This window comes from Myiozetetes cayanensis, unplaced genomic scaffold (assembly GCF_022539395.1).
Source record: "Myiozetetes cayanensis isolate MyiCay16 unplaced genomic scaffold, myiCay2020 scf32, whole genome shotgun sequence".
Lineage (NCBI taxonomy): Eukaryota > Metazoa > Chordata > Aves > Passeriformes > Tyrannidae > Myiozetetes > Myiozetetes cayanensis.
Genome location: NW_026087544.1, coordinates 350,758 through 371,067, shown reverse-complemented (window position 1 = coordinate 371,067; position 20,310 = coordinate 350,758). Strand labels below are relative to the sequence as shown.

The following is a 20,310-nucleotide window of genomic DNA, read 5'->3' as shown; positions in this document are numbered from 1 at the left end:
GAAAAGGCCTTGATTACTTATGGTTTATAAAGGAGCTTGGCCCATTGTGTCTGTCCAAGTTCAGGAATGAAATGTGACATCTTGGCTAAATTCATACTTTGTAATTACACTGTCTGCATTTCCTCTCAGCTGTGGGGAGGATCAGAAGCGTTTGGAGCTGGGGTGCATTATTCATTCTCAGCATTTGGGAGCTTTGCAGTTTCAAAGCACTTCGCAGACTTTTAACTAAGCTTTGCCTGTGAGGCTGGTAGGCTTTAGGTTTATTCTAAAACTGAGGACAAAGATGGGCTTTAAAACTGAAGGTCTTGCAGGTAAAGGCTCTCAGTTTGCCCCGGGAGGGAGCTGCTGTTGGACATTACTCACATCAGCTGATTGCATCTGGCTTTACCCCTGGTTAGGGGGCTGCAGCTGTAACTGGTGTCTCTGTCTTATGGCTCTGTTCAGTGATGGAGCTTGTGTCTACAACACCGATCTGCTCTATGACGCTGTCCATACAGCAGCTTTGCAGCTTTCTGATTAAAGACTCTAAAAGTTCAAAGGCCCATCTGTACCCTTGTGCCTGTGATTAAAGAGGCCGCCTGCTTCTATTCTGGGATCTGAGCTGCAAGGTTTAATAATGTGCTTTGGTTATTTTTTGGAAACTTAATAAGCTGACAGTTGGCCTTCCACCCGCATGGGAGGAAGTGCCATGTGCTGAAGGGGACAGAAAACCAGCCTGATGTGAGCTGACCCTGTGCCTCACCCATTCCAGATTACACCATTGGGAAGAAAAGTGCCAAAGCTGCAGAGAAGTCTTCTCCAGCCCCGCTCGCTCCAGCCACCGATCCTGCGGGCCGGACATCTCAGGGTGGGCACCACCGGCTCTCCTCTCCCTGCGAGTGCTGATGCCGAGGGCAGGAGCCCTGGTGATGAGCCTGTGTCTCTCTTCCTCCCCCAGGAGATGTGGACAAAGCTGTGACAGAGCTGATCATCAATTTTGATGTGAACCCCGAAGAGGAGAGCCCGTACGAAGCGTTGTACAACGCGACGTCCTGCCACTCCCTGGACAGCCTGGCCAGCGGGAGATCGTCCGACCGGGAGTCTGGGAACAAGGACGCTGAACCGACCGGCCCCAAAGCAGCTGCGGTCAGGCCTGTACGTAGCTGTGTGTGTTCAACCCTGCTCACCCTAGGGGCACAGGGGACTGGCCTCCAGTGTCAGGTTTTGCAGCAGGCTGCCAATCCCTCAGCTGGAGGAAATCTTTAAACCCATCCCTGACACTGATTAAAGCAGAGGTGTGAAATAAGCTCAGCTCTGCTACAGATAAAGGAGAGGCTGAACTGCAGTGAGGAGGGAGCAGGAAGAGGGATGTACTCCAGGAGCTTGCTGGAGTTTCTCCTCAGACTTGCTGTTTGAGCAGTGCAGCTCTACTGCTTCCCTATGCCATTAGATGGAGCTGTGGCTGAGCAGGAGGTGGCCTGGGGAAATGCTCTGCTTCGGACGGGCAGCAACTCCAACTGCCCACTGGCAATTGCTGGATATTGGAGGAGTTGGTGCAGCACTGTCTCTTGATCTCTAATTTTCCACTCTAAAAAGTGCCTCTGGCATCACTTATTCCTGTTACTGTTTCACTAAGACACAAGCCATGAGTCTTCCTTTTCTCCCCATCAGCTCGTTCCTGACTCCCTTGTGCAGTGCTGTGCTCTGGGTGTGGAGTGAGACCTGTGTGAACAGGACGAGCTCTGCCCAGATCAGTCTGCAGGAGAGGCGGAGGAAAGGCAGCAGCCATTGCCCAGCTCTGTGCTGTCAGGGCTGAACTACTCCTCTGTCCAGATGAATGTGGGGAGGTCCTTGCTGCATCCACAGCAGTGGGGACTTAGGGCTGGTGTGAGCAGAAGGGCAGAGCTGCACCAGCACAGCTGACAGTGCCTGTCTAACCCGCAGAGAGAACGTCCCCCGCCGCCGGCCAAGCCCCCGCCCGATGAAGAGGAGGAGCAGCATGTGGAGAAGAAGATAGGTCACAGTGCTCCCTCTGAGGTATGTGGGGCTTGATCTGGAGTGTTTTATGGGACAGTGGTTCAAAGACCAGTTTTAATAATTTGGGAGGAGCCAAGGATGCTCCTGTGCTAGTGGGCTGTGAATGTGAAGCATTCCCTCATTCGGCATTGCTACTGTCCCTTGCCATGGGAACTTCCTTTGTCCGCTTCTTCCAGGGCACCTCAGTGTTGACCTTCAGTCTTACTTTCCTATTCTTGGCTGAGAATTCCCTTAGGAAGAGGCTTTTCTGAATCACATTGCGATGTGGACCATTGCCCACTTGTACAGATCCCACCACGTGCATCTTCACTTGGACCAAAATGCAGAGACACCAAGAGTTCCTGCTTCCTCTGAGCTCCCAGCTGTGTGGGCTTGTGGGCCCCACTGACATGAGCAGGGATCAGGGGCTTAAATTCAGCTGAGGATCTGGCCTATCACATCTTAAAGCTGCCTTCTGCATGTGAGCTGCTTTCTGATGGAACTAAAGCTCTCACATTCCATATTGTTGCTCCTGGGCTTCCTGTTGCTCATCTTTATTCACCTACCTGTGAACCTCAAATGTGAGGGCTCTCCAGGAGACACGGCTGTGGGAAACCACAAATGTGTCTTGGCAACTTGTGCTGACACCCAGGAAAACCTTCAAAGCAAACCCAAATCCTGTGGATTTCTACGCTTTCCCAAAGGCAGTGGGTTGTATGTGAAACCCGTGGAGTGTGTGCTGCCTCTGCTGTCGGGGCAGGCTCTGCTTCAGCACATGCCTTCTTTGAATGTGCACACTCCAGCTGATCTACTGCAGTTCTACAAGGCATAAATGGGATCTGTTGTCTGGAGTGTGTCAAATCCACATGAGATATGAGTGAACAGGGTCTGCTGTAATACAACTGACCTCAGAGAGAGTAAAGCTCCGAGCTGTGCATGAACAGGGGAACTGGTCTGTGACATTGTGGACTGATCCCTGCACTGCTGTTCGAATGCAGGGGCTGATAACTGGTCCTGTGCCTGGCTCTGGCAGAGGAGAGCTGGGCAGCAGGTCGTGGCATAATTGGGAAGCAGAACTTGTTTATGACAATAAACACGAGGGAGAGAAACGTGCCCTGACCGCTCCTGCTAGAGGTATCTTGCCATGTTTAATTATAAAACACCTGCTGTGTTGTCCTGCCATTAATGGTTTTGGAAGCATGATCCATTAAAGGGAATCTTGCTGGCAAATGGCAGTGGCTCACCAGGGAGATCTTGATTTGTGACCAACTTCGATGATAGAGCTTACGGGCAGTGTGTGGCTGCCTGGAAACAACCTTCTGGCTGTACTGATGAGATAGTTTGGGGCTGATCCTTTTCCTTTGATTGCTTCTCCTGGCCTGCTCTGCTTTTCCCTGCTTTTCTTGCCTATCTTTATCACCTCAGTGCATGTTCTCTCTGGGTCAGGCAGGCATGAACAGGAATATGCTTCGGAGTGCTGTAAACATCTCGCTGCAGCATCCCAATCTGCCATCCTCCAGCCCTGCTCTCCCATTGGAGCCAGGACAGTTACTCATTGAATATTCTGGGGTTGGGCCAAATTCTAGTTTCCAAAGTAGTCTTTTTATTCCTTGCCAAGCTGGGACTATCAGTTAAAACAGATGAGTGTAAACAAACTTTTCACTTTCATCACGGAAAAATGTTGGTACAAACAGGCAAAGGAGCTGATTGTGTGGAGGTGCTTGAGTGGTGCCTTTCACTATCTCCAGAAACCTTCTGGGTTTAGAGTTGAGTAAGAACCTGGGTTGTCAAATTAAACTTGGGTTCCAACTGTTTACTGCTCGTCTCCGGAAGGGAAGTGCAGATCAAGGACAAGGCACCACAGTGGTTCCAGCAGTTTGGTCTGCAGCTCTGGGGAGGGAGGAGAGAGGAAGAGATGAGTTACCCTTTAGAAAGGCTTTCAAAGTCCTCTGCTGTGGATTAAGTACATCTTAAAGAGCCTCCTCATTATTCACCCACAGCATCTTTTTTTGCTTTGTGAACATTTGTATGTGCAAACAACATGTCTGAGGAACTGGAGGCTGCACTGGAAGAAAGCTTTATTTGGTGTTGTTGCTCCTGGTCACAGAGCCCACAGAGCAAGCACAGTTCTCCAGCAATGGTCTTCATTTTGAGTGAATTTGAACTTGAAACTCTGTTTAAGGCTTGGAAGGATGAGAGGTGGAGAAAATCAAGTGTAACCAGGCCCATGGATACCAGCACAGAAGTTCACAAAGCGAAAGTTGGGAACTATGTGCTGCTGAGGAGTTCCTGCCTTCAGTGCATTTAAAGAGGACAGCACAGGAATCACCATCCACTGGAGTGTCAGGAGAGCACCAGAGCCTGGCTGAAGGTCCAGGCTGCTGCTGTGCTGACAGGCTGCTGCTGGGCAGGATTTTTCCAAGATCTCGGGTGAGAACATGTTACCTGCTGTTCTGGTCTGATGGTTTTGTGCCACCATCTGGTCAGAATTTTTCCCCTAATTTGCTCATTACGAGCTCCTTCACCTGGAAGGGAGCAGGTCTGCCTGGCAGCTCCTGCTCAGAGCAGGTACAATAAATACTTCCTGTGCCGGACACAGCCCGTTTCCTCCTATTGAGAAAGTCGCTTTAAAAGCCATCCTGGCTCATGCAGAACAGCACAGGGATGTTGGAATTCTGTCTGTGCTGCTGACTCCTGGGTGTCTCTCCAAGCTTCCAGTGCTCCTGGCTGGGTTGCAGTCAGGTAGGTACCGATTTGCCCCTGGAGCAGCTCTGGTGCTTTCACTTTGGGGCAAAGGAGGAGGTGGTGTGTTCTCTACTGGTGAGGCAGTGGGAATTCCAGGAGTCTGAGCAGTAGGAGCCCTCTCTGGAGGCATGTTTTGTTCAGAACTGTCCTGGCAGCAGGTAGGGATCATTTGCTTTCTGGCTTTGAGTTGACTGTAGTCACACATTGGGATCACAAATGGTTTGGGTTGTAAGGGACCTAAAAGACTATACAGTTCCAACCCCTTGCCATGGGCAGGGACAACTTCCACTAGACCAGGTTGCTCTAAGCCTCATCCAGCCTGGTCTTGAACACCTCCAGGGATGGGGCAGCCACAACTTCCTATCACCCCATGCCCCTCCCCAGCTCTCTTGGAGCCCCTTTAGGCCCTGTTGCCAGGGCTCATTACTGGGTCGTGTTGAGCTCCTGGGGCAGGGTTGCATCAGTCTGCCAGAATCTGGCCAGGAGATGGTGCTGAAAGGCAGCTGACTGTGCTGGCAGGGTGCCCTGAAGGCCAGTTTAGCCCCATCAGCACTGGGATGGCACCCAGGGATATCCAGGGCCTGTCATCCTTGGCACTGGTGTAGGCCAACATGTGAGAGTCTGCAGCAAGACTTGTCTGGATCCTGTGCCAAAACCTTGTCCCTGGACATGGATAGTAGCTTTTCAGAGCAGCTCGGGGAGGGTCTGCCAGGGTTCCAAACCAGCTCTAACTAGAGGCTTTGGGGGATTTAAATAAGTACAGTCACTGCTGCACATCCTGGAGTTAAACTGAGTTCACACAGTGCTGCCTGAGGACCCTTTAGTCCCGAATATGCCACCCATCCTGAGGTCAGAAATGCTGGATCTGAGAAGATAGCAGGGATTTGGGCCTTTGTTCTTCTCAGCCATGTCCTAGTAAGGCCAGCAGCTAAATAGTGAATGACAATGCAAATTCCAATAGCAACAGCGAGTCTGAGTTGGGATGAACAGGAATAACGGTCTCAGCTCTTTTCCCCTCCAGGCTGTCTGCAGCTCTTGCACATTGAGTCGGTTGGTCAGTGCTGGAAAGCTATCAGCAGCCTGAGATACTAAAAATTAAAGGGGTTTTGGATGGGGGTTTGTTGAGGGTGTTTAAAAAAAAGGGCAGGGGGTATTACATTTTGGCTCACGCTCTGCAGCAAAGGTGTTCCCTCTGCTAATTCCTGGCTTAACCAACCCCTGGCATAGCGGCCGTGGGCTTTATGCCAGGACAAAGCATTGCTTCGCAGAGCTCCACATTGTGCTGTTCTTCATTAGGCCTCTGCTGCCTGGGAGAAGAGCAGGGGAAGTGGAGCTGAGGAAGAAGAACACCCGTACGAGCTGTTGCTTACAGCAGAAACTAAAAAACCAGTTGCAGTGGACAGGAAAACAAAAGGTGAGTGACCATCCAAAGAACAGAGCACTTCAGGCACTTCTGTGCACTTCAGGAAAATATGGAGGGCAGAGGGCAGCTGGAACAATGGGAGTAACTGCTGGGTGGGGGCTGGAGGGTGATTGTTGTGTTTCCTGGTAATCTTCCCTCTGGTACAGGAGAGCTCGGAGTGTTCCTGTACAGAGTGTACGCGGAGGGAGGGCAGCTGTGCTGTGAGATAGCTGAGAGATTCTGAGGACCTGCTCTGTGAACTCAGAAATAGCCAAATCTTGTGCTCAGCCAAGCAAATGCAGAGGGTGGGAGGCTGGAGGCTGTTCCAGGGGAGATGACCAACATGGAGTGTTCCAGTGAGCTGCGTTCTCCATCCAGCTGGCGCTGCAGGTTTCTGCTATCCTGCTGTAAAATCAACATCCTGCTCTGTGTTAAAGCTAATTCGAGATGGAAACGAAGAGAGAAGTGTGTAGAGCAAGAACTAGAACTGACACATCCACAGGGTAGCCAGGTATATATTGAACCAGTCTGTCCTCCCCCAGGGGGAATTTTTGTGGGAATACCTTGTCTCTTGTGTTTGGCTGTTGGCTTTTTCGCTTTCTTTCAACAACAACAAAAAAGATTTGTTTAGAGGGAAAAGATTTCCAGGTTTATTCAAAAGTCTTGAGGAGGAATTTGGAAGTATTTAAATTGGTCTTTCACACTGGAACCCTTCTCATTCTGTGGATGGACAAGGGTTGCCTCACTGAGTGCCCTGTCAGACCTGCAAGTGTTTTCCTTCCTTGCAGTGCGTTAACTCTCGTTACTCAAGTCCTGCTGCTATCCTGACTGGCCCAGGGTGGCACAAGAGGTCATTGCATTCCCACCAGCACTTGCCAAAGTCCCCTCACTGCCAGAGGCAAAGTTTTGGAGCTTTTCAGGTTGCTGTTTTGCAGTCTGGGCCATGAACAGTTCCTGGGTGACAGCCACTGAGCCAGAGCTTTCAGGCTCTCGTCAGCAGGCAGCTATTGCTGGCTATTCAAGCACGAGCTATTCCAACTGCTCCACTCCTTCCTTTGGCTGCTGTGTCCAGTCTTGATTAGTGTGAGAGGAGGTGTATCCTAATTATGTGTCAGATTAAAACAAAACCTCAGAGCAATGCAGCTGTGTGTTCTTGATGCAAAACTCTTGGCCTGAGCACCTGAAGACATCATGAGAGGCTGCAGGAAGATCTTTAGCCTTATGCAGATCCAGAGCAGAGTCCTGTCTTTTAATCTACAGCTGGAAAGATAAAAGCTGTGACTTCAGGGTTTGCAGTCCATGGAAAGTGTTGCTGTGTTTGTAACAAGTGTAAAGCCCTTCCCACTGTTGTAGTGGGAGAAATCCAAGGGTGCAGTTGAGTTTTACTCATCTTCCAAGACTTGCCTGCTCTTTAAATGCAGTCAGTGACTGATGGAGGGGGGAAGATGCATTTAGGGACTAGAAGAATCATTTTGGCAAAGAGTTAAACAAGGGCTGAGGAAGGAGGGACTGAAGCCTTTGGTGGGGTGTTGGACAATTTTTCCACCTCTGGGTCAGAAGGGTCCTGGAGCATCAAGGGCAGCAGCTCCATCCCAAGACACGGAACAGGCTAAAGATGGCTTTGAACTGCTTCTTGGCCCTCGATCTGAGGGTCTGGGCTTCTGGATGAGTTCTGGAGGAGCCTTTGGTCAGAAGATAAGGAGTCGGGTTCTTGTGGCTGCTGGAAGGGCGTTTCAGGGCAGCGGAAATGCTGAATATCAAGCACGCGGGTTTAATGGTGCCTTTCATCTGTGATAGCTGCCTTTGTTCCTCTGGCTGCCAGTTGTCCTGTGTCCAACAAGCAGATGAATATGGCATTGTCCACTGGCTTTGGTGGCCTTTGTGTCTGTTAGAGCAGCTTGCTGTCACATGCTGGAGCACTGGGAGAAGTTGGCCTCATGTTTTGGGCAGAGGATCAGAAGTGGTTTAAGCCAAATACTCTCCCTTCTCCTTTGGTGTTCAGTCATATGTGTGAAGTCAGGGCACTCAGACTTTGTAACAGGACATGAAAATGAGTCAAGAGTGGAGGACTGTGTGTAGAGTGACCAGGAGGAGACCTCTTAACTCCTGCTGCCTCGAAAGAGACCTGATGGAAGGTGAATGTGGAAAAGATTTTTGAGTTCTGATGTGTCTGGCTTCTCAGGAATCACCCCCAGGTGCTGTCAGCAGTGACCAGCTGCAGGTAGGACTGACTTGGTGCCTTCTGATAGTTATTACAGACTGATGCTTGTCGAGGTTGTTCCGTGCTGCTTCCATAGGACAGTGTCTCATTACTTTTTCTGAAGAGGGGAGGGAGTACACAAGACCACAAGTTCTGGTGGATAAATTCTGTCTGGAATGACTGAGCTAGGTGAGACTAACACAGGAGTGTGCCATCCTCAGCTGGGTTCCACATGCAGTACAGGCTGTGGAATGAGCCCGTGGTTCATTTCTACTGCAGGTGAGGGTGATTTTTGCCAGCTTCCTCCTCAGACCTTCTGTGCCATGGGAAAGAGATTTGCCTGCTCCTCACTTGACAAATTCTGGCCTGATGTAGCATGGAGAACCTTTTCCATGTGCAAGTCAGAGGCTGTTGTATGCCCTTTCTAGTTTTAAGGTTGGGGAGCTTGAGGAAACAGCAGCTGCAGTAACAGCTTCATTCTCCTAATCCAGGGGCATGAGACAAATCCTGCTGTTGATATATAGGGAAAGAAATCCAGTCGAGGCAGGGCAGTTGCAACTTAGTGTGGAGTGTTTAGGGAAGTGCTTCATATCTGGAGTCCTCAGGCTGCTGGCAGGGAAACTCTTAATTAAATCCTCCCAGGGGAACAGACAGTATGTACCCAGGAATAGGCTCCTGATCCCAGGAAGGGTTGGAAGCAACCTCTCCTGTGGGTGAGACCTGCAACAGGCTGTGGCCAAAGAAGTCAGGATCAGTCAGGTGATCTGTGCTGGGGTGTAAAATCAGCAAAGAGAGTTGGACAGAAGTCCCTGTTGTAAGGACCCTTTCTGAGTTAGAAGGTGTCACTGGAGCAGGATGACCCTTCCAGATCCCTTAAAACGTGAGGCCTGGAGAGCCCTCAGTGTTCCTGCTGTGTACATCTCAGGGATAAAAAGGAGTGAGATGACTCTTTACTTGCTACATTAGTTCTTTTGTCTGCAGCTCTCAGGGCAGGCTCTGAAATGTGTCCTGCAAGATGTTCCTCACATCTTCCGAGCAAGTGCTGTTGCCCTCACTCCATCTATTCATTCCCTGGCAGCTGCCCTGTATTTTGGAGTCCCTCCTTGGCTTGCAGATGAGTGGGTGGCTGTGATTCCTGTCCAACAGGAGCCCTTTGTGAGGCACTGGAGCTGGATTTGGAGCACTTTGTTCTGGCTGGACTCAAGTGTTCCAGCACGTGGCACAAACTTTCGCCAACCCCCTCTTTGCCTTCTGCAGAAATGTCAGTAAAGGTTAAGCTGGGGCATGGAAGAAATAGTTTCCAAGGAAGGGAGGAGGTTTGGAAGAAAGACTGCAAAAGCTTTCTCCTCCCCACAGGTTTAGGTGGCTGTCCCTTTGCTGCTGTCCTACTCACCAGTCAGTGGCTTTGCATTAGCACCAGTGTGTCCAGTGACTGCAGCACATCTGATCTCCTCTGAGGTTTCTCCCCTTGAGGTTTCTCTCCAGCATTGCAGTTTATGCAAAGTAACTGAGTCCAGTCTGGCCTTGTTATCTGGGGTGCTGCTGCTGACCACTCCCCCCCAGCCAGTGCTGGGACCTGCCTCTCCCTTGGCAGCTCCAGTCACAGAACTGGTGGTTTAATGTGCCCGTGCAAGAGAGTCAACAACTACTTCACTGTCCTGGAATCTCTAACTCATAGGATCCAGGATGAGATAATCCCTCACATCACTAGATCCCAGTGAGCAGTGAGGGCTGTGGTGCTGCCCTGGCCGGGCTCTGGCTGCTCCTGACCCTCCCGTGCCTGTGCGAGGGACGTTGGGCAAGGGGTGCCTTGCACCCCCACACAAGGACTAATTCAGCCCTTTCCTACCCATTTCTGGTGTGAGGGCAGACCACAAAACCCGATGGGTGTTGGTGTTTGAAAATCCTCTGGTCAGGCTTGGTGCTGGAAAGGTGCTGGGGGAAGGAGCTGGGCTCAGTGCTGCTGACAGGCTGCTTTTATTTAAAGTGGAATTCATTATTTTGCTCACGGAAAGGAGAGTTCCTTTGCCTTGGCTTCCCAGAGCTGCTGTCTGCAAAGCAAGCAATTTCCTCTTCACATCCAAACATCCTCCCTGTGTTTCAGAGTCTCATTACTGGGGTGCTTTGCTTTATTGTTCCTTTCCAGCATGGATTTTTGGTCCTCAGACTGAAGAGTTTCTTCAGCACTAAATGGAAGTGGTTAAAATTCTCAAGAAATTCTGGGAGGGCAAAAGAATCCTGGGAAACCAAAGTTAGACTTGTTGACTTGACAGAGTTTTACTTTTGCAGTTGAAAGGCTTGCTCAGCTGTGGCAGGTGAGTACACGCGTGTGTGCACACGCTCGGCACTGGATATCAGTCAATTATTCATGGTTTATGCAGGACCCTGGTACCTGATATTAAGGCTGCTGGGGCAGGAGTAGCAGGGAACCAGTGTCACATTTCTGGGGCAGCTGGTGCTCTGCCAGCTTCGACCAGTCTGTGCTCAGTGGTTCATTGCAAGAGAGACCTTTTGCTCAAGTTTTTTTTTATTGCATAAACTGTTTATTTCTCTCCCCTGAGCAGGGAGGAGAGGTTAAACTCAGAAACCACTAGGGAGGAAAGCAGTGGGTTTTTTTGGGAGTGGATTTTGGAACTCTCAGGTCAATTACAGTCCAGGCACTTTCCCACCCTGCAACCCGTGCCAAGAGCCGGGCGCGCGGCTCCAAATAACGCTTTGGCCTTTATGGAAACGGATCAGATGTTCCAGGAGCCTCTGTCCCTGCTGCTCCCACCTCACTTGCTCTCTCTACAGGATATAGTTAGCACTTCTCTTGGCCTTATATAGCAAGGCCTGATAGTTAGTGTTAACAGGAATAAAACAACACGGAGAGCTGCCAGATTGCGTAAATCGGGCCAGTGTTTGGAATTTCATAAATGCCATGACTTTGGGTACAAACTGAGCACGCGGAACAATACGGAACTGTTCTCTCTTTATCTCTCTCTCACTTGCTGATGGAGGGCAGGGAAAAAGCTGGAATTTTGCTGCTTCTTCCATGTTTTTAATTTCCCCCTCCTCCCCGTTTCCATTCCCTCGAAGACCACAGGAGGAGCAGCGGCGGCCGCAGCCAGGACCCTGCTGACAGCCAGGACATCCAGGTGCCAGAGCAGTTTTCAGGGTTGCTTCACGGTTCTTCTCCGATCTGTGAGATAAGTGAGGACCCTTTCAGGCTCGTTTCCTCTGCAGAGAAGGGGGACACAGAAGCTACAAGCCATCCTGCTGCTATGCAGCTGGAGGATGCTGACTTACCTGTCTCGGGATCAGTACGGACCAGCTCTCCGGACCAGGACCAGGCGGTGGTTTACGCCACAGTGCAGCACGCGCACGTCAGCCGGGCGGGTCCTGCAGCTGTAGTCACGCCCCACGTGCCGCAGCACCCCGGCGCTGCTGAGGAAGAGGGGGACAGAGCTGTGGGCAGGGCCCACCCGGGCAGCAAGCCCAAAGCCGAGCTCAAACTCAGCCGCAGCTTGTCAAAGTCGGACTCCGACCTGCTGACCTGCTCCCCGACAGAGGACGATGCCATGGGGAGCCGCAGTGAATCGCTCTCCAACTGCAGCACTGGGAAGAAGCGACTGGAGAAGTCCCCATCCTTTGCTTCGGAGTGGGATGAGGTAAGGCTGAGCTTGCTTAAGAACCTCTGTGCCAGGAATGACTGCAGCAGGAGCTCCCCTGTGCCACACTGCCCTGGGGGGTCCTGGGTGGGTTCTGTTGCTGTCACTAACTCTCACATGGCATTAATAGACACATGCTCAGTTGGGAGTCTGTAAGGTATAAAGTGCCAAAAGATAGAGTTCACTGGAGTGGGGGAGAAGCAGAATTGCAAGAACTGAGGGGCTTTTCAAACTATCAAAGTTTTTTGCTCAATTACGGGGCTTGATTTCTTTTAAGCGAGACAGATAAGTTTTCACATTCCCAGAATGAGGGAGACTTTATAACAGTGCCCCTTACCAACCTTTATCCTGACCTCCTCCTTCCATTTCTTCCCTATGGACTCTCCCAGCATCTGGAGATGTTGTGTTGCTGGGTTTCTGCTGCTGGGGGGGTGAGAAGTGTCCGGGCTTCATGGAGATGGAAGGAAGAGAGTACTTAGGTTGGTTTGTGTATTGAATAGCTCCCGCTTTCCTCCTCACACACTTATTTCAGCGGCTGGTTAGCAGTCACTTTATTATCATATCAGACGCCCACGGATAGTTAAATATTTCATGCTCCAAAAGTTGGCCCTGGAGAGCCACTGGGGTGAGATTAAGTGTCCCTCTGAAATTCAGCACCGCAGCATTACTGATACATTCTTTGGGGATGATTCTGTGCTGGGAGAGCAGTGGCTGCAGAAGCGATAAGCTGGGATGAACCACTCTTTGTACTCTGAAAGGAACTAAACCCCCCAGCGTGGTGCTGGGGGTGTGGAGCCGCGTGTGCTGAGCATGGAAACCTGTGGGAGGGTTGTGCCCCTGCTACCCCTCTCTGCACTGGCTGTTGCTCAAGCTGCCTCTCCGACCCTGACCTGGAGAGAAGATCGCGTTCTGTGGAAGAGGGCGGTATTCAGAGATGCTGAAAGCAATGTGGGAACTTGTGCTCGGTGTGAGCCCATCCCTCAGTCCGTTCTCTCCCTCCCCCTCACTCCCTGCTGGGTCTCAGGGTTGCCAAAAAGATGTTTTCCTCTGCAGCTGCTTGGGCTGGAGAGGCTTCACTGTTAATTGCCCGGGTCAGTTGTACCATAGCTTAGGGAAAGAGTGCAGCAGAAGGTTTTGGAAGGACTGGATAATTCCCTGTGCTTTTATCCAACGTATTTGCAGCAGACTCTGAAAGGGCAGAAGCCTCTGACTCGACAGTGATGCACAACTGCACTGGTAGCAGAGGTCAAGTGTTGGGCTGCCTGCACTGCCTCTGCTTCCTCTGCTCAGATGAACCCTCGGAGCTGCTTCCTCCTACTTGTAAACAAACCCCTCATTTCCGATGCAGCCGGACAAAACCAGAGAAAAATCTGCTTTTGCTTCCCCTTATGTTTAGGTGAGGAAATCAGAGAAAGAATGTGAAAAATTCACATCTGTCTGCAATGGGGCCTGTCTCACTTTAAAAAAAAAAAAAAAGTACTATTAAAACCTGATGGTTTTGTCTTCCTGACTTCTGGCATAATGGAAACATTTTGTGGAATTGTTGTAGTCTGGCAGCAGCATCCTGTGGCCAGAAGCACTGGTTTGCCAGGGGGTGTCACGGAGCAGCACCTGTGGGAATGGCTGGGAGTTTGCAGGATTTGTGTGCGCAGAAAGGGGTTGGTCTAGCTGGTCATAATGGCAACAGGGAGATTTAAACATAAATGTAGTGTTGTCATTGGGAGTTGAATTAGTTTCTTGGATGGGATAATGCATCTGGTCGGAACTGGATGCAACTTGCAACCTCTGAATTTACCAGGCCAATATAAACCCTTTTGAGCCACCCATGTTAGGGATGGTTTGGCTTTTCCTCTGTGTTTAGGGGAAACAATGGCAGATTTATATTATTCTCTTAATTTTAATAGTCTTTGTGCAGACAACTAAGGAGGGAAGTGATCTCTGTGTGGTTCCCAGCTGTAGTCAGCAAGCCAAGGGCTCTGCCTGCCAGCCTGACCAGCAGTAGGTGTGCAGGGAGTGGTCTGTGGTGTCCCTGACAGATGGGATCCATGGCGGAGGCTGAGCTGGCACTGCCCTGGGCCATGGTGCCACTCTGACAGGGGCAGCAGAAAATCTACTGGTTGGAAGTGAGGGGTCACATCCCTGCCCCGGCTGAGCGCTGTCAATGCCCTTTGTTGAAAGTGGAAGGTGGTGCCGGCTTTGCCAAAAGGGTGGGATGGGGAAGGAATGATTCACTTGGCAAAGCTCATTCTGTTCCCAGTTGCAGCTCCCCTACTCCAGGGACCTGGCCCAGCGTGTTGCTTTGTGCTCTGTACTGGCCAGGAGCCGGTTCAGCCATGTCCTGTCACCTCCTGTTCCCCACTCCTTCCTGGGAGTCCCCGTGGCCGCCGGGGTGGGAGCTCTGCGAGCAAGGCACTGACACTCTCTCATCACACAGCCACGTCTCTCCCAGGACAAGGTGAGCACCGAAAATGCTCGGTCCCTGCTGGAGTGGGAAGCAGAGTGGGGGCAAGGAGGCATGTGAGGGGTAGAGCTCACAGCATGAATATGTGAATCCTTCCAAGCCTGGCTGAGGGCTGAAGTGATAGATTTGGGTTTTGTCATTGGCTCATGAATATTGAGCAAGCGGGGATGATCTGGGCAGCTCACCAGGGGATTTCATGCACAATAACCTGTGTTTGCACCCCTGGGGGGCGGGCTCTGGCACCCAGCTCCACTCCAGCCCCTCTTCCAGGGTGGATTAACCTGCACCTGCTCTGCCTTCCTCCTCTGCAGAGCAGCTCCAGCCCTGCACATCTGCCTGGCTCATGCCCCAGGCTCCCAGCAGAGATCTCTGCAGTCAAGGCCTGGGGCTGCTCATCTGCCTTGTAGGTGTTGGTAAGAAAAACGATCTGTTAAGAGATCAAGGCAATGAAAGAGGCAGGCTGCTGGGAATTAGACTCAGACATGGGTCCCAACATCCCTTAATCCTCCACTTCCAACTGCCTATCAAGTAAGTGGCTCCGATGCTGAATTTGTAATGATCGTGGCACTCAGAGGTTCCAGCATCAATCTCACAAAATGAGGTGATTCTGTGTTCTGACTTCAGCTCTTCTAGGAAGACATTAAACCTCCTTCAAAAGAAATTTAGGGAACTGAATAAAACAGGCATGTTACTTTAGCTTTTTTTTAGAAAAAAGGAGGTGCACGGTCCACCATTTTGATGCATTTTTTTCCCCCAAGTGAATTAGTTGAAGAACTAATGAATATTCTGTAGCTATTTATGGCACTGGACATTCATCTCTCATGACTAACTGCAGTGGTGCTCTATGTCTCCTGTGAAAAGAATGCTTTCCATCTGCAGTAACCATGGATGTGGTGTTTCACCGGTTCCTGACCTGTTTTGGGGGCCTTTATGTCCCCTAAGGGTGGATGCCAGGAGCAGATGGCACTGCTGTGGGTGCCTTTAAACCTTGTCAGGACTGTTGGGTGTTGCAGTACTCAGTGGAATCAGTGCCTTAATTACAGGCTTACAGTGGAGGATTAACAACATTTGCATTGAAAGGTGAAACTTTCAGGAAAGCTCTTGATGCAAAACCTGCCACTGCCTTAAAACACTCAGGAGTTGAAATTCCAAGCTGCCAGCCAGCACTGTTGAAAGAAAATGCAAATATCTCCCTTGTTCCTTAGGGAGAGCTGCTGGTTCTGTGTCTGATGGAATTGCATCATGAAAACTTAGGAGTTTGTGTTCTGAGCTCCTGCCACTCACCTGCCCGAGGGGCTCCTTTCACAGCCCTCAGCGTGCCTGGCTCGCCCTGCTTGTGCTGAGGACATCCCTGCCATGGGGCACGAGGCTCACTTCTCGCTTCCCAGCAGCCTCTCCTCCCAAAGTGTTTTATTTATTCTCTTGGTTCAGGTGTTAAAGTCTCAGCACTTCGCTTGCCCCGGGATGGGCTGATGGGGCCGGGCAGGGCCCGTTTCGGAGCACGGTGGCTTGATCTGTCCCCCGGTGTCCCCTGCCCGAGCTGGCCCTCGTCCTCTGCTCTGCTTCCAGTTTTCCCTTTGCCTGAAGTGGTTTATAATTCATTTTTGTCTAGGGGAGAAGCAGTAACAAGGTCAAGTATTTTTGGTCTAATTTCTGCTAAACAGACAAGGCCATCAGGATCTTAATCGCCTTAATTATTGGGCTGATTATTCTATTATCTCTGGATCCCAGCGTTTCCTCTTGTTTTTCCTGTGCTAAGGTCAGGAATTCTTACATCGTCCCTTGTGTCCAATCTCTTCTCTTTGCCCCCACTGGTGAGATTTCCTCCATCCTGATGAACTTTATGAAGTGAAAGCTTTTGTGTTGCCACCATTTTTATATCTGCTGCAGAGGGGCAGCCTGCAGAACTAAGCCAATCCAAACCAGTGTAAGACAAATTAATGGTTTTACAGGTTGGTGTGCCGGTCTGAAAGGCAGATGCATAAACCAGGCTTTTTTCTTGTGTTTAGCAGCAAAAGTTAGACACAACAGGGGTGACATTTGCCAACTCTGAGAGTTGTCTCAGTCCATCAGAAGCAGATCGGTGACTCTCCCTTGGGCAGCTCTGACAGGGCAGTGAGACATGGCAGGTTATTGCTACCTGGTGGGAGGAACCTCCCATCCACCCTCAGAAGGGTTGTGGAAGTGGCCCCAGGCAGAGGCAAATGCTTCCTGAATCCTTTTCCTCGTGGTCTGGTCGTAGGTCACCCCTCTCAGCCTGCACGTGGAGCTCTGTCAGCCCGGGCGCAGGAATAGTACAGCAGCACCATCCACCTCCTTGTGTGCTTCTGGTAACTTCTCAAGTGAATGAACTTGGTATTTGTGAATCAGGAGCTTGTGATTCTTCTGTGTGAATGATCGAGCTCTGACGGATGTTTTGGTTATGTAACAACCTTGTGATCGTTGGCGTTTTGGGGACGTTTTTGTTTTTCGAGAACAGAAATGTCCTGCTGCAGTGCCCTTACTAAATCCAGTCCTTCATTATGTTCTCTTCCGCTTTACATTGCATCTTCCAGCACTTCAGAAGCTTTTATTTTCAAAGTCCTCATAGCTCTCTCATCATCCTGCAGGCGACTTCCCTGTGCTGGTTTGTGTCCTCCAGGCTGGAGCCAGCCCTGCCCCAAGAGCGTAATGTTGGTTTGGGGTTTGTGTTAGGAGGTGGGAATACAGAAAGACAGGGAATTGATTCAGTATTCTTCAGAGAGTTCTGCCTTTTTTATTGTAGCTGTTGTCCAGCCATTTCCTTGCCGTGGGCAGATGTGTTGCTGCATTTGACGATTTTCTTGTCATGTCAGTGTTGGATTTTACTGGGTGTTTGTCAAAACAACACTGATATTTGGAGGGCTCTGAAACTGCAGATTCCCCACACACTGTTGTGAAATTGAAGTTTATGCTGTAAGTTCCTTTTGGTATGTGTTTAGATTTGTAACTTTGGGATTTGTACTAAAACACAGGCTGGAGAGTGGTATGAAGCAACAAGGTCTGGTCCTGATCCAAATGAGTTTCTCAGAGACCATATTAAGCCTGAAATTGTATTTGCCTCTATCACAGTTGCAGAATGATTTAAATAAATCCCGAGCTGAGTGAGTCCCCGTGCTGTGTGGAAGGCACACGCTGCTGGGGGAGGATGGGACGCAGGAACACTGCAGTTCAAGTGCTGAAATGTGCTGCAAACAACTGGCTGTGTGGTTTAGCTTTGAATTAATAGATTGAGCATTATGTTTTCCAGGCCTTTGGTGTTTGTTATGCTGAGTTCATACAGGCTGGTGTCTCTTGGAGTCACAGAATATACTGAGCAATGAAATACGAGCTGCGTGCTCCATGGGATGGTGATGGGAGAACGTAAGCTGAAAGATTGTAAACTGAACCAGAAGTGGTGTATGGGATGTCACCAACCTAGAAATGAGATTCATGGCCCAGATCCAAATTTTCCAGGACTGCACTTACACTAAGGAGTCAGCAGGTATTGTCCCTTCTCCTGCTCCATCCCTTTCAGAATTGCTGGTGGATGCTGTGATCCTGCCATCTCTCTGCTCAAGGATGTATCCCAGCAGAGTCTGAGCAGCCTTGCTTCCTCCTTCAGGGATGCAGTATCAGTCAGTGATGTATTTGGGGTTTGCTGTGGTGAATTAGTGCACAATGGAAATGTCAGTGGTTCTGGGCTGCCCCAGCATTACCCATCGACCTCACACACCCCTACTTCTCCCCTGGGTTTGAGAGGTGACCCACTGGGCTGTGATGGGGCTGGTCACATTGTCACTGGGGGGTTTATTGTGCTCAGGGGCCTTTGAAACTGTAGAAGCAGCTATAGTTGGGGGTTTGGTTTTTTATAATTTGAAACCAAATCTACCCCATCCCCCAGTTGTTAAAGCTTAAGAAGAATGAAGTCTTAAACCCCTGACACTATCCTGGAATTGCAGAAATTTAAAAGACTGATAACCTTTCCACCCAACTTTGTAAGTAGCTTTCCAGTCTGAAATCTGGTGCTGGAGCTGCTCTTGTTTGCAGAGCTTGAGCCTCGGGTGGGTTTGTACAGTAGGTTATGAACCCTTAGTAATAAGGATTTATAATGAGAATCCTGCTATATTCTTAATTATACTCCTGCTGCAGGGTGTCATTACAGTGCATTAATGCCCTCCATATGGCAGATAGCATGCATTTGGTTCTGTGTAGCTTTATTTAATTACAGACTGAGTAACTTCACTGCTCGGCCTGTGCAGGAGCACTGCAGTTCATCTCCCTCGTGCTCAGGCCCTGCACTGGTGCTTTATAATCCACCAATCTGGGAAGGAGTCATAGAGGAAGCAAAAGGCATCGATCCCATGCAGGGTGGGGAGGCCCTGGCACAGGTTGCCCAGGGAAGCTGTGGCTGCCCCATCCCTGGAAGTGTCCAAAATTGGATGGGGCTTGAAGCAACCTGGTCTAGTGGAAGGTGTCCCTCCACATGGCAGGTGACTGGAACAAGGTGGCCTTTATGGTCCCTTCCAGCCCAGAGCATTCGAGGATTCTATGATTTGTTTCTTCTCTCAGGATGACCTTGCTGTGTCCTTGGCAGCTCCTGATGCTGTGTGCAGAGACCGAGAACAAACTTCTGTGTTTGTATTGAGGGGGACTGTAGGGGCTCTCCAGCTGCAGGTGAGGTTTTACGAAGCCCCTTCCAGAAAGCTCCAGGAACATTGAGATGCCACAGAGGCTGGTTTAGTGTCACCCTGATGGGGTGCTGCTCGATCTGGTGATCTCCTTGAAGCTGCTTCCCTGCCCAGGTGGGTGGCTGCAGGCAGCCCATGTTGTGTGAAGCTCTTTATTCTGGGGATAAAAGCCCCTGTGGCTGGTTTAATGGACTCACGGGCTCCAAACTTCAGTGATGGCTCTGGGGAAGAAAATCTGGAGAGATTAATATGGACACTACAGCCTGACACCCACCGGGGCAGGTGGTGGAAGGGAGCGCACCAGGGCCGGCTGTGGAGCGAGGCCTCTGCCTGACCCTGTGTGCCTTTGGGGAGGGGGGTCCCAGAGCTTCACTGCCCTCTACACTGGTGCACCTCTGTGTCCCTGCTGCTCCTGCAGGCTGGGATCAGAGGACAGGAGACAGACTGCATCCTGCCCATGTAGGAAGCCATTGGCTGCTCCTGCTGTGAGTGCTGCGAGGTGGGGAATCACTGTGTGGGACTCCAGTGTCGAAACGTCCCCTGTCCTGCAGCAGGACAGACCTTGGCATGCCATGTGTCCTCCAGGCTGGCTTGGCCTCACTGTCCTTCTGCAAACAAATACCTCTTCCTCCTTTAATAGAACTCTGCTCAGGATAGTTTGTTTTGAGTAAAGCTCTGTTTTGGAGTCACTGGCCAGTTGCTATGTTTCTGTGGCCGCCTGCCTGCATGGAAGAGCTCACCCCTTCCCTGGCCCCGGGGGACTCTCAGCCGCACCCTGCTCCTTATTTCAGGGCATTTTTATTTTTCAGCAAAACGTAGGCAAATATGACAACAGATCCAAGAGTTTCAGTCCTGGTAACTGCTCTGCAGCTCCTTCCTGTTGTATCCCTGGTTTGGCTTTAATGATTCCCTATCCTTGCAGCCTTTCCTTCTCCCAGAATACTTCAGCTCTGCAGGAGTTTGTCTTTTTTCCTGGTGGGGGTTCAGGGCTCATTGGCCAAAACACTTTGCCAGCATAGAGCCAGCTGCCCCTCTGCATTAGGGATAATTGATGTGGTAGCATTTTGCATTTTTATTTCTATGGGTGCAAAAACAAATAAATAATTAAATCCCCACCCCAAACTCACCCCACAGCACCAAGCATAACCAGGGACTGGCGTTTGGTGCTT

The 20,310-nt window shown here is 50.4% G+C and overlaps 1 protein-coding gene across 7 annotated transcripts in view; it reads left to right on the top strand.

The window, feature by feature from the left end:
- Window positions 1-20,310, top strand: part of ANKS1A (ankyrin repeat and sterile alpha motif domain containing 1A) — a 70,326-nt gene that overhangs the window by 21,906 nt on the left and 28,110 nt on the right. For all 7 annotated transcript variants that reach the window (XM_050326739.1, XM_050326738.1, XM_050326737.1 and 4 more), the window contains 5 exons: window positions 752-847; window positions 938-1,134; window positions 1,924-2,016; window positions 6,037-6,154; window positions 11,421-11,992. In XM_050326739.1, coding sequence (XP_050182696.1) covers window positions 752-847; window positions 938-1,134; window positions 1,924-2,016; window positions 6,037-6,154; window positions 11,421-11,992 — 1,076 coding nt within the window. The remainder of the gene's footprint in view (window positions 1-751; window positions 848-937; window positions 1,135-1,923; window positions 2,017-6,036; window positions 6,155-11,420; window positions 11,993-20,310) is intronic.